General features: G+C 48.6%; 2 protein-coding genes across 4 annotated transcripts; one reads left to right on the top strand and one right to left on the bottom strand.

Annotated features, from left to right (window-relative positions):
* The first annotated feature begins 593 nt into the window (after positions 1-593).
* Positions 594-8,120, top strand: slc16a6b (solute carrier family 16 member 6b). Of its 3 annotated transcripts, none has more exons than XM_060045922.1 (6): positions 594-1,514; positions 2,574-2,823; positions 2,974-3,117; positions 4,381-4,509; positions 4,642-5,502; positions 6,755-8,120. In XM_060045922.1, exons 2-6 carry the CDS (start codon positions 2,589-2,591, stop codon positions 7,009-7,011), a joined length of 1,626 nt encoding a protein of 541 aa, XP_059901905.1. In that variant the 5' UTR covers positions 594-1,514; positions 2,574-2,588; the 3' UTR covers positions 7,012-8,120. The 3 variants fall into 3 exon arrangements, with proteins under 3 accessions (XP_059901905.1, XP_059901904.1, XP_059901906.1); XM_060045921.1 differs by having other exon boundaries at positions 596-1,514; positions 2,569-2,823; XM_060045923.1 differs by lacking the exons at positions 594-1,514; positions 2,574-2,823 and having other exon boundaries at positions 2,983-3,117; positions 4,271-4,509.
* unc119.2 (unc-119 lipid binding chaperone B homolog 2) lies at positions 7,665-12,897 on the bottom strand. Its single transcript, XM_060045924.1, has 6 exons — positions 12,783-12,897; positions 12,048-12,465; positions 10,967-11,080; positions 10,369-10,459; positions 9,942-10,114; positions 7,665-9,598 (listed from the first exon to the last, which is right to left on the bottom strand). Exons 2-6 carry the CDS (start codon positions 12,367-12,369, stop codon positions 9,456-9,458), a joined length of 843 nt encoding a protein of 280 aa, XP_059901907.1. The 5' UTR covers positions 12,370-12,465; positions 12,783-12,897; the 3' UTR covers positions 7,665-9,455.
* Between the last annotated feature and the right edge of the window lie 241 nt (positions 12,898-13,138).

The raw sequence follows: 13,138 nt of genomic DNA, 5'->3' as shown, positions 1-13,138 counted from the left end.
ATTCAGTGTACTATTTACTGGACAGTATTACAACATTACATTTGTTAGACATGGTTTGAGTTACTGGAACCTTTTTGAAGAGCAATAATCCGTTATATATGATTCAGATAAAGCATCCCCATCCCATTGTTACACCGATTTGATCTTTATTTGTTAGTTTCATTTTATTGCAGGCTGATTATGATTCAGAACTTTGTTGTTGCCAAAAGCTGCTACAGCCAGGAGGGCCTGGACTTTGAAGCGGTCATGAGTGGTAAAACTACTGACTAACCTTTGCGCACATGAACGTGAAAAAGATTGTAATCCTATTAGGTGAACTTGTGACCAATTAAAGTGGAGTTTACAGTAGCCTACAGCAACGATAAACGGAGCTATACGGTCCCTCAGGGTAAGAGCATGTGCTAATTGCATTTCAGAGTTTAAACATGAAAACGCGGCCTTATAAAGCAAAATCATTCAGAGATACGCAGTACCTATCCATTCGCTGAATCAGGGGGCTATTTTTTACTTTATAAAAGATGCCGTTACTAGCAAATAAATGCTTATATCTATTGCAGAAAATACAATCGGAATAGGTACTAAATGTGCATGGAAAGTTTATAAATGTTACTGTTTTATATTATTAGCATGAACAAGAACCAAGGGGGAATACAAATTGCTAAATCGGGCCTACATGAGTAATGAATGGGTGTTCATGTAAAGATGCATTCTCTTTTTCAGCCTGCTATAACCTTTATTACATGATTGAGCATATACATCAAATATATAGCTGTAAAACACGCATAATAGCCACTGAATAGGCCTACTTCTGTGAGAGCTAGGATGGGGATCATTACTGAAAGGCTCTATCCTATCGTTTGTATGTTGGCTGAAACAGCACCACATTGTGTTTATCGTGTAGCCTATGATGGCTGACTGGGCTGAATGTAATCATTCGAGTCATCTCTGAAATATGCCAGTGCTTTGAAAGGCAAGTACAATTGAAAGCATCTCTCCTGTGTGCTTTGGTCAATTTGCAACACACACACGCACACGCATTGGCGCACACGCACAGTTGTCCATCCCAGTAGGATGCTACAGTAGGGCTACGTACGTAGGGCCTACGTGTATGCGCAGAGGCAAGAGGCGATTTGAGCGCGCCTAGGAAACAACGGTCAATTCTGTGTTGCATAACGTAATTAATCCCGCATCACGCTCTAAAGCATGTCGCAGAGACCATTCGGTTTAGAGAAGGAAAAAAGAAAAAATAGATCGCGAGGTGTGATGCGTTTCCGCGACAACGTGGGAGGAACTTGTGGATGCCGCTGCTGAATACCGGCTTCATCCGGAAACAACCTGCCGCAGCAGACTAGAGGAACGGTTGACGACGCAGGAAAAAAAAAAAAAAAAAAAAATAGCACTTATTTATACGTCCCTCACGGTGAAAACGATACGATAGCAGTATCACTGGAAGAAGCCGAGCGCACTGACCTCCCCCCCGACTGAAGCTCCCCGCAAGTGAAGCATCTCCCCGGGTAAGTGAACCACATCCTTGGTAAGTGAACCATCTCCCCGGGTAACCACTAACCCGGCCGCCCTCCGGGGCTCGGGAGCTGTTACCATAGCACGTCCCCAACGCTTATTTGAAGCATAACTCGTAACGTTATACATTGTCTTCGATAAAGGAAATTGGTTCTTCTTGAGATGATTTTAGGATTTTTACGATCATTTTTACTTCCACCCGTTAATTGAGATTGAATTAAAGTATGTAATGCATCACAATGTGATTGTTAGGGTTAGTTATTGTTGTGCTGAAGCAAGGTGAAGTTAGGTGGGAAAGCGTCGTTGACATCATCTTTTCCCCTCGCGCTGCACTGCGGAAGCCTCAGCCCAGCATGGCGCATTGGGTCTAACGTTACTGGTGCGTGTGTTATAACAACGTGGCATAGACTTTAACCTTGTCGAGAAACCACAAGGTGAAACGTTACTATCTATCTATTCTCTCGCTCGACAATCATGCGGAAAATGCTACGCACGAAAAAATACATAAAAGCAAAATTAACCTCAAGACATGTCAGCTGTCAGCATCTAAACAAATAGGTCACTATCTGTCATTTTGTATGCATATTGTTTGGTATTTTTAAAAAAAATGATTTAAATATGTTATTTATACATGCCTCACATTTAGTACTATATATTATTGACTATCCGCAATAAGGCTTTAGGGCAGTTTTTTGAGACTCTTCAGAGGGAGGGATCAACTTTGAAAGAAGGAAACCTGTCACGCGCGCGGCCCGCGCTGCTTGTGCAACGCACCTGCGCTCCTAAACCAATGGTTCCCAATGCGAAAAGCCGACGCCTGTAACGCGCGTGATCAGTGTGGCGTACCAGTTACTAAAAACGCAGATGTTAAGCAAATCCCCGATTTTAGTGTCCTATTTTCTTTAATAGTCTGGATTATGTCTGACGCAAAGTGCGACCATTATTCTTGCACCAATCCGACGCACGCCGTTGCCAGCTCTGCCTCCGCTCCTAGTTTTTCTTTTTTAGTCGCGCTGCTCCGCGCTAACCCAGCCTCTGTTCCCCCAGGGCAGTCCGGCCAGAGGACCATGAAGACGATGGTTCCTGCCGGCGGCTGCACCGGGCCCTGCGTGTACCCGGCCGTGCCCGACGGCGGCTGGGGCTGGGTGGTGGCGGGGGCCTTCTTCGTGGTGGAGGTGTGCACCTACGGCACCATCAAGAGCCTGGGGGTGTTCCTGGAGGACCTGATGGAGGAGTTTGGCGAGAGCAACAGCCGCGTGTCCTGGGTCATCTCCATCTGCGTCTTCGTCTTCAACTTCTCAGGTCAGTTCTTGGATTGCTTGATTGACCTTTTGGGGTCATGCTGTGACCTCTGTTAGAGGAGAGCGGACGGTTGTTGTGTGTGTGTGTCCATCTCATGACGTCACACGCACACATCATCCCCGCAACAACGGCTTCCCTTGTTCCCCTCAGCGCCGCTGGCCTCGGTACTGAGCAACCGCTTTGGCTGCCTGCCCGTGGCGGTGACGGGGGGCGTCCTCGTCTGCCTGGGCACCATCAGCTCCGCCTTCACCACCTCCATCAACCAGATGTACGTCACCATCGGAGTGGTCTCGGGTATGTATCACACACACACACGTACGCACGCACCCGGCAGCTTCGTGGTGGCTGTTGGATTCGTTCGTCTCTATGTGGATGAAGAGCAACGTCCTACACGTTGTGTAATGTTTAGGGATCGCTAACAACGTCCTACACATTGTGTAATGTTTAGGGATCGCTAACAACGTCCTACACATTGTGTAATGTTTAGGGATCGCTAACAACGTCCTACACATTGTGTAATGTTTAGGGATCGCTAACAACGCCCTACACATATTGTCCATGATTTTTTTAGTCAATATAATTTGTGTTTGAAATTGTAAATAATTATACTTAAAGAAAATACTTTTGTTTTGAGAACAAAAGTATTTTGTATGCTGTGTCTAGGGATCGTAACAACGTCCTACACATTGTGTAATGTCTAGGGATCGTAACAACGTCCTACACATTGTGTAATGTCTAGGGATCGTAACAACGTCCTACACATTGTGTAATGTTTAGGGATCGTAACAACGTCCTACACATTGTGTAATGTCTAGGGATCGTAACAACGTCCTACACATTGTGTAATGTCTAGGGATCGTAACAACGTCCTACACATTGTGTAATGTCTAGGGATCGTAACAACGTCCTACACATTGTGTAATGTCTAGGGATCGTAACAACGTCCTACACATTGTGTAATGTCTAGGGATCGTAACAACGTCCTACACATTGTGTAATGTCTAGGGATCGTAACAACGTCCTACATATTATGTAATGATGTGTCAAGGGATCGCTAACAAAGCTTGAAATGAGTGGTCAAATTCTGTTTCAGATAAATGATTGAAAGGATAGGCTGGTTGGAAATACGTAAAAAAACATTATTGATTTCAATATTGATTTTCAGATTATTTTTATGTTCCAATTTTGATTAAAATCGGAACGTGATTTTACAGTGACCTGATCCCAAAGCGGATGTAGGAATGCGTGTACCCTGTGTGCTTTCCCTTCACAGAGTCCCTCCTCCTCTCTCCCTTGTATCCGCATCACTCTCTTTTGTTACCCCCCCCCCCCCCCCCCCCCCCCCTCCCGATACTGAAAAGTGCCGACTCACCGACCTCCTGTTTCTTCTTTCCTTCCCTCTGTCTCTCTTTCTTTCTCGTCATCTTCTTCACACGTTTGTCCACAGCGCGGCCTCTGCCCCGGCAGGCCCTTCTCTCGCGGCCTCTGACCGTGACCTCATGACCCCACCAGGCCAGTGCCCCTATTCCTCTGCCTTGTCCCCCTTTTGCTCTGCAGGCCTGGGCTACTGCCTCTCCTTCCTCCCCACCGTCACCATGCTGGCGCAGTACTTCTCCCGCCGCCGGACCCTGGTCACCTCCATGGCGTCCTCCGGGGAGTCCTTCGCCGTGTTCGCCTTCGCTCCAGGTTAGCTTTTAGTAATCGATTTTCATCGATTTTATCGATTCGTTGCTGCAGCCCTACTGTACACCACGGTCGTCGGTCCTCTCGCACCAAAACGCCGTAAAGACCCCCTCCCGTCTTAACCCCTCTCCTCAGCGTTCATGACGCTGAAGAAGCGAATCGGCTGGCGCTCCTGCCTCATCATCATCGGGCTGATCCAGACGGCCGTGATCGGCTGCGGCTTCCTCCTCCGGCCGATCGTCATCCGGCCCGCCGCGGAGCCGGCGTCGACGGAGCGGGGCGACGACGCGTCCGAGGAGGGCTCCGTCTCCCTGAAGGACGACTTCGAGCTGGAGAACGAGCAGACCAAGGCGTCCATCGGCTCCGAGGACTCGGGCATCACCTCCCTCTCCACCTCCTGCAACGAGCTCCCGGCGGCGGCGGCGGCGGCGGCGCCCACCGCGGCGGCCGACCCCCAGGACGAGGCCGACTCCCTGATGGAGGCGCAGCGGGACGCGGGCCCCGCCGCGCCCCGACCCAAGCTGCTGGACTTCTCGGGGCTCCGGGACAGCGTCTTCATCTGCTACTCCCTGTTCGGCCTCTTCGCCACGCTGGGCTTCTTCGCGCCGCAGCTCTACGTCATCCGGCTGAGCAAGAGCCGGGGCGTGGCCGACGCCATGGCGTCCTACATGCTGTGCGCCATGGCGGTGGCAGAGGTGTGCGGCCGCCTCTCCATCGGCGTGGTGCTGGGCCGCCGGGCCGCGGGGAAGCTGCGCGTGCTGCTGGCGTGCGTGGCGCTCCTCTGCCTGGTGCTGGTGGCCTTCGCCCTGGTGCGGGACTTCTGGGGCCTGCTGTCCTGCTGCGTCCTCTACGGCTTCTTCCTGGGCATGGTGGCGTCCACGCACATCCCCATGCTGGCCGAGGAGGAGGTGGTGGGCGTGGAGCGCATGGCCTCCTCCGTGGGCCTGTACGTGTGCATCCAGAGCTTCGCCGGGCTCGCCGGCCCCCCGCTCGGAGGTACGCCCCCGACGTCAGGGGATGGGGATGGGGATGACGCACGCACGCACGCACGCACGCACGCACGCACGCACGCACACACACACACACACACACACACACACACACACACACACACACACACACACACACACACACACACACACAAGACACACACACACACAGACACACACACACACAGACACACAGACAGACACACACACACACACACACACACACACAGACACACACACACACACAGACACACACACACACACACACACACACACACACACACACACACACACACACACAAAGACACACACACACACAGACACACAGACAGACAGACACACACACACACACACACACACACACACACACACACACACACACACACACACACACACACACACACACACACACACACACACTTATTCAGACCAATATTGAGATTATGGTTTAGTATGGGATTTTCTTTTTAACAAGCAATACATCATTCTGTAGTATGACCAAAACAACATTGGAAGCAGTCAACATATAAACTGCTCTTTCCTTTAGGCCAGGCCGATGGGAAGAGTTGAATTGATGCATTCATTGATATTATAACATCTTTATTTTACTATTGAATTGTTAAATGAAGATAAATACAAATCTTACTCTCGGTAACAGCCTTTGCGATTTGCCAATCGCCTTCTAATACAATGCGATGTCGGAGTGAATTCGATGAATCGTTCAGCCCTACACGTTCTTCTCAAGTGTGTCTGCATGCCGTGGCCCCGATGGACCGAGCTGCGTAACCTCAGAGCCCGCCTGATCCCCAACTATCTGCAGGCGGTGATTCCTGCTGTGACGGCCTGAATCCCAGCAGTGCTTTGTTCCTCTGGGTTGAATCGTATTACATAAGAGTGAACGTGTGTACTGCAAACCGGGGTCAAACCAGGACCTGGGGAGCGCCCTGGTAACATAGTCCATGCTAGACGCCAGCAGCGGGTTTAACCTGTTCACACTGATTACTCAACGTGCAGCCTCACCGAGCCCCAGAGTCCAATCGGAGGTGAGGCTGCTCAAACCAGCCATCATCCACACGCTCTCCCGCAGGCCTCAAAGTTTAGAATATATTAGAATTGTATTTTCCGTGCAGATCGATCTTTGAATTTGGTGTTTGTGGGATAACCTGCAGCATGGAACCCAGTACAGAATCAGCCTAGCAGCGGCCTCATCTCTGACCGCCTTGACCCTCCCCTCCCTGTGCTCCTGTCGCCCGCCCCAGGATGGCTGGTGGACATCACTGACAACTACGGCTCGGCCTTCTACTCCTGCGCCGTGGGCATGGGCCTGGGGGCCGTGTGCCTGGCCCTGGTGGGGCCCGCCAAGGCCCGCGCATCACGCAGGAGGGGCGAGGGGGCCGGTCACCAGGGCGACCAGACCAGGGACCCGCCGGGCCGTCCCGACGACGACCGGGACTTCCTGGAGGTGGACCTGGCCCCCGAGGGGCTGGGCCGGGGGAGGAGCCCCACGGTGGCGTGAGGTGGACCAGGACCTCACCACCTCCGGACTCAGAGCCCCGCGGTGGAGAGGCGGGACCCCGGGAACGCAGGCCTGGGAGTCAGACTGCAGAGACAGTACCGATGTCAGTAGTGGGATGTTTAATCACTGAGGAGCTGGATGTACCCTTCTCCACATGTCCAGGGGTGTGTATGCATCCAAATGTAGACACACGCAATGTCGGCCCGGTCTGTTTTGTCTTATGCCAGCGTCATCTAAATGGTTTTACTCTCAGGTGCAGCCATTGCATAGTTTGCATGAAGACTCTTTGAATTGATTCCTTTTCTGCCATAAAGGAAACAGAGTCCGTTCAGAGACCAAAGACACAGCCTTGTAATGTGTTCTTGCATGGCCCCAAAACACCAGAGCTCTCCTTTTTTAACTTTCACAAACCTTTCTTTCTCTCCAGGCCACTTCATCCATGCCACGGCACAAATCTGCTTCTTGGTATCAAGTAGCTTCTTAGACATGGATAAAGTTGGATAGATGTCATTCAGTTGTGGTTTAATGCAAGAAAGAAGCAATGGTTTCACCTATAGCATACAGCAACTCTAAAAAGTTACCTTCCTGAATGGTCATTGTTTAAAAATGATGTTTCAAGTCATTAGCAAACCATTTGTTTTTTGGCACACAAGCATTCCGTGTTCTTGGACGGCCCATAGCTTCGCAACGCTACGCAAGTGGCTCCAACTCACGAGGCTCAGTCAGACATCTACTTAACTTTAAGTCTGCGTAGCCTTTTATATTGGTCTGTGTTCGACGTCAAGCTCAACTGTTTACTTCTATGAGGATACTAACCGTCCCTGGCTACAATGGGTGAATACACATTCTGTATTATACAATATATGTAAATAAATAGATGTATTTTTTTTAAAGCAGATTTTTTTCTTTTTGTACTGAGATGTAGATGTTTCCTATGTTTTGATTGAAATGACATCACATGATTTGTACATCCGTATTGTTTACGTTTGACTATACCTTTTAAAACAGAAGCACTTTTGTTAAGCTAAGATCATCTTTGTTCTCTGATCTGTCAATGTACTGCTGAATAAGATGTGTGTCAGTGCATCTTGGAAATACAAAGTCAAACTATTGATTCGTGAGAATTTTATTTAAGTGTATTGTATTTCTTTTTTTTTTCTGCAACGGCATGTTTCTCAAGTTCCTAAACCAAATGTAAGTAATCAAAGTATCTCTTGTGAGTGCTACAGGGTCAAAGGAGTTGATAAAAATGCAAAGATCAATATTTTGTTCAAAATAAGCCAAGGGACTATGCTCAGCATGATGTCACTCTGCACTGAGCCTGCTGGGACTCCAACCTGTGTTCCCACCCTTCTACTCTGGTCCCTCGCTGATGACCGTGGAAACACTTTCCTTTAAACTAATATATCTCATTACATGTGCCTGGTTTTTCTCCTAAATCCTGAACGCGAGGCCTAAAGTTGCCCCTTTTATAAACGTATCACCATGAACACAACACCATGTTCTTCAGTTCTTCCCCAGCGTGTGGCTGGGACAGCCTTACCCTACCGCTGTGATAGCGAGCCTGTCCAAACACCGAGTACATAATGCTGTTGTCTCTGACCCCCAGCATTGGGTTCTCGCTACAGCCCCAAAGGGCTTCACAGGTCCACGCTATTGGACACCTGTACTAAAGCCAATGTGCATGAGAAGGAAAGGTAAGAACACGGAGCACGCACCCTCCTCCCAGAACAGATAGTGTGATATGGGTTGTTGAGTACAAGATCGAAAATCCGGTCAAAAATAAGCTGTTGTGAGTAAATATGGTGAATAGGGAGTCTAGGTCATATAAATACTTTTAAACGATTTTAGAATGTTCACATTTATTTTAGGCCTCATCCACCGAATGGCGTAGCTTATGTTGAGTTTTTTAGTGCCATATTCAAAAAATATGTCATAATGTAAAATATATAATTTACTGTTATTTTCAATAAGCTCTTTTCATTAAGTTATTGACTTAAGTGTTTTGATTTTACGGGGGACAAAGACAAGGGACGCATTCGCAGGACGCCATTGTTTTCTTATCTCCTAAAAATATAAATAAGTGGCCCAAGAAATTTGGCATTAGACAATACAATTTGACATGATGCGTACTAAAAAACGTTTGGTGTCAAATGCTATTTTATAGTTTTGCACATATTCGTATTGGTTTATACCAACAGTTTGGACACCAGCAGAAACACTTCAGACTCTTTTCTCCACAGAAGCCTTTATCAGTCCAACGAGAAACCTTTGCCCTGTAATAAATATACATATGTATGTTCTGTAAAAAATAATATTTCCTTATAGTTTGAACTCTTTCAACTTGAAAATTACGCTAATTGTTACACAGAAAAGCTAAATCGGTTACTTGTTTATTTTTTGTATTTGGGCTCATAGGCTCAGGCTAGTTCACTAGGCCAGCACTAGGATGAAGATGAGGATGATGATGATGATGGATCCTGCTGGTCGAAGGAGTACTCTGCCTTGTGGTGCATGATGAGCCGGTTGTTGGCAAAGTAGAAGCTGTCTGAGCGCGTCTCGAACGGGCTGGCCACCATCTCCGCGACTGGGGGGGGGAGAGGTCAGAGGTCAGTGACGTCACATACAGTAGCAACCCCACTAGGCCATCACTGGTTAGATAGTATACTGCAGCTTATCATTCTGGCCTGTGAATCACATGCATATATCTCGCTCTCATAAACTTTTCTTAACTACAGTAGCTGCAATGTTGCGTTTAATAAGACACCATTAATTCACGTTAAATTTAGCCAGAGAGTCCTGCCCCGTTTCTGCCCTCTTCAGGTGGGTTCTTCTCATTATTTGTTCTTGGTTGCGTGAATACCGGAAGAAGGCTTTGGCCAAACCCCAGTGTGGGTCAATAAGTAGGTCCCCATTTTGCGGTATCTTACTAGTGCTGGGGTCCAGATCAGGGAGACTGTAGATGTGTTCACACGTGTTCCTGCTGAACGGGATGCAGAAGCCGATCTCAAAGTCGAACGTTTTGAGCAGGAGATTCCGAAAGAAGTGCCTCTCGATCAGTCGGAGGCGGTTCACTGCCCTCCGGCCAACCGTGAACTCCAACCTGGGAGATGTTTAGTTTACATTAGTCAAATGAACTCATCTAATCCAGAATGACTGACTTCCAACCCGGATTAATTATTACATGTGGGAGTTAGACACTTTTAAATGTATAACTGGTACATTCAAACAATTGTTTTAAAAATTAAACAATAAAATAATATATAATAAAATAGAAAAATGTGATAAAAAAGATGGCAGCTACCAAACTGACTTTGAACAGATATTTTAAGTACTTTATTTTACAGGGTGACCTACGTGGCCCCAATTTCCTTGAGGGCCAGAAAGGAGGGGGAGAAGTGATACTGTATGAACCGGCCTGGGTCCACCTCGAAGACGTCCTTGATCTCTGGAGAAAAGGGAAGAGGAGGGGTAGTGAGCCATGTATTAGACTAAACAAAGCACAAGCAAAGCACACAAACACACACACACACACACACACACACAGACACACACACACACACACACACACACACACACACACACACACACACACACACACACACACACACACACACACACACACACACACAGACACACACACACATACGCACACAGACACACACACACACACACACACACATACGCACACAGACACACACACACACACACACACACACACACACACACACACACACACATACGCACACAGACACACACACACACACACACACACATACAAGCAAGGCAAGGCACACACTCAAAAAAACACGCAAACCTACACATACAGACACAGAAACACACACCCACACAAACACTCAGAAACACATACTCGCACACAAACACACACACACACACACACACACACACACACACACACACACACACACACACACAGACACACACACGCACGGACCGGTGGGGCAGTGCTTCTTGATGTCCAGGATAACCGCTCCGCTCTGCAGCTCTCGGATCTTGAAGCGGGAAAAGTTGATGTTGTAAACGTTGTCTCCCGGGGAGCACAGGAACTCTGTGAAGAGGAGCGTTCGCCTTCAGCCTCTCGCCCGCACCCCCACGGCCCCCTGCGTCACTCCACCGCGAGGCAGTGGACTGTGGAAAGCCTAGAATGGCGCGGTAAAAGGGCTAAACCGCACGGATACCGTGCGGTTTAGCCCTTTTACCGCGCCATTCTAGGGCCAGTGTGTGGCCTTCTTGGCTTTCCACAGTGGACCGCCACACAACCCACGACATCCAACAGGGTTATCGTGAGGTGTGTTAATCCACGCCGTCCGTCCGCCAGGGTGATATCACTAGGGGGGGATTTTTGTATCCTACCCGACATTCCCTCCATCATTGTATTTATTAAATAATAATAAAAATGATACAAATAATAATACAATTTAAAATGTACATTTGCACAGTGTTTTAAACAATGAGAGAGTGTTTGTGTGTGTGTGTGTGTGTGTGTAAGTGTTTTTGCATGCGGGTAGGGTGCTTGACTGTGTGTGTGTGTGTGTGTGTGTGTGTGCGTAATTGTGTTTGTGTGTGTGCATGCGGTTGTGTGAGACATTGGTCTCATTGTAATCTCTGGCTAATCCTGCAGGGTTTATGAGGTAGCTCCACACACACACACGCACGCACACACGCACGCACACACTCACACACACACATACACACACACACACACACACACACACTCGCGCACGCGCGCACACACACACACGCACACACTCACACACAGACACACACAGACACAGACGCACACACACAGACACACACACACACAGACACGCACACAGACACACACACAGACACACAAACACAGATAAAATAGAATATTGTCTATTTTTAGTTGGATTAATTAAACTAATTTTAATTTAATTAATTTATCAAACATTAATAAAGCTGCACACAGGACAGACAAAACCCCTCTCTGAGATGAGGGCATAGTACCCCAACCGGTCCATCCCTGGGGCGCTAGGTCCGGCCATGCTCACCTCTGGTGTACCCCCTGAGCCTGAGAACGTGCTGCGGGGTCACGGGGTCACCCCGCTTCCATTCTGGAGGCCCTCTCTCCTCCTGCTCCTCCTCGCGAGCGGGCCCCTCAGCGGTCCCCGCGAGGAACCCGTTCCACTCCTCCTCGCCCGAGGGGCTGGTGTCCCCCGTCCACGTCACCCCCACCCCCACCTCGGGGGCCCCTGCCCCCCCCGTCCCCTCTCCCAGGGCCTCCGCACCGCGCTGCCGGCCCCCTTCAGGTGGTCCGTGGCCGGCGGCGTCGACACTCTGCCCCGGGCCGACCGCCAGCCCGTCCGTCTCCATGTCGTCCTCCAGGAGTCCGGTAGACAACCACCCTGTAGGGTCCAGAGCAACCCGCACACATTCACCCTCTCAGATCTCCAGGACCACCGGCAAGGTCTCCAGAAGCAACGGACGGACAATAAGATGTTACAGACTGAGAGGAAGTAAGGGTCCTTCAAGTGTTTTCAGGAACAATTGGAGCGGTTCTTATCGGCAGACACACACACAAACACACACACACACACGCAGGGTATCTCAAAGAGATTATGTCAGTGCGTATGGGCTTTGAGATCTGAGTCAATCCCTGATTAAATCGGTCTACGGGAGACCGGGAACGAATGGGATCTGTTAGCCATAGAAGCTAATCATACAATGTTATTATAACTGTCATTACGTTTAATTTGTTTTTCATGAAACTGTACTTTTCAACTTACCGAAAAATCACCAAGAATAAGTCACCAAGAACAAACAAGAGCAGAAAAAAATGTATAGTGATTTGAGAGCAGCAGAAAGTAAACAACCACAAAGGTCCCCACCCATCAGCTCCATCCCTCGTCCATTGGAAAGGGTTTCACACACCTGTGATTGACAGGTAAGATGGACTCACTCTCAACCAATCAAGGTAGAGGAGCACTGAACGGTCAGAAATTAGGCATGACTGGTTTGTCCCAGGTATCAGATATTGTCTGTTACACCCAGCATGTAAAGAAATATTGTGCCGTCAAAAATCACTTCACCTAAATACTGGAATTTAATAATGTGCACTTTCCACTGTACATGTGTGATTTAG

This window comes from Gadus macrocephalus, chromosome 2 (assembly GCF_031168955.1).
Source record: "Gadus macrocephalus chromosome 2, ASM3116895v1".
NCBI lineage: Eukaryota > Metazoa > Chordata > Actinopteri > Gadiformes > Gadidae > Gadus > Gadus macrocephalus.
This window is presented reverse-complemented; position numbering and strand designations above follow the sequence as displayed.

Excerpts from the sequence above, each read along its gene's own strand:
- slc16a6b (XM_060045922.1), top strand. The coding sequence starts at position 2,589 with ATGAAGACGATGGTTCCTGCCGGCGGCTGCACCGGGCCCTGCGTGTAC. Across the intron at positions 3,118-4,380 it reads CACCATCGGAGTGGTCTCGG|GCCTGGGCTACTGCCTCTCC; the intron begins GTATGTATCACA and ends TTTGCTCTGCAG. Across the intron at positions 5,503-6,754 it reads CGCCGGCCCCCCGCTCGGAG|GATGGCTGGTGGACATCACT; the intron begins GTACGCCCCCGA and ends CGCCCGCCCCAG.
- unc119.2 (XM_060045924.1), bottom strand. The coding sequence starts at position 12,369 with ATGGAGACGGACGGGCTGGCGGTCGGCCCGGGGCAGAGTGTCGACGCC. Across the intron at positions 11,081-12,047 it reads GCTCAGGGGGTACACCAGAG|AGTTCCTGTGCTCCCCGGGA; the intron begins GTGAGCATGGCC and ends TCCTCTTCACAG. Across the intron at positions 10,460-10,966 it reads CAAGAAGCACTGCCCCACCG|AGATCAAGGACGTCTTCGAG; the intron begins GTCCGTGCGTGT and ends CCTTTTCTCCAG.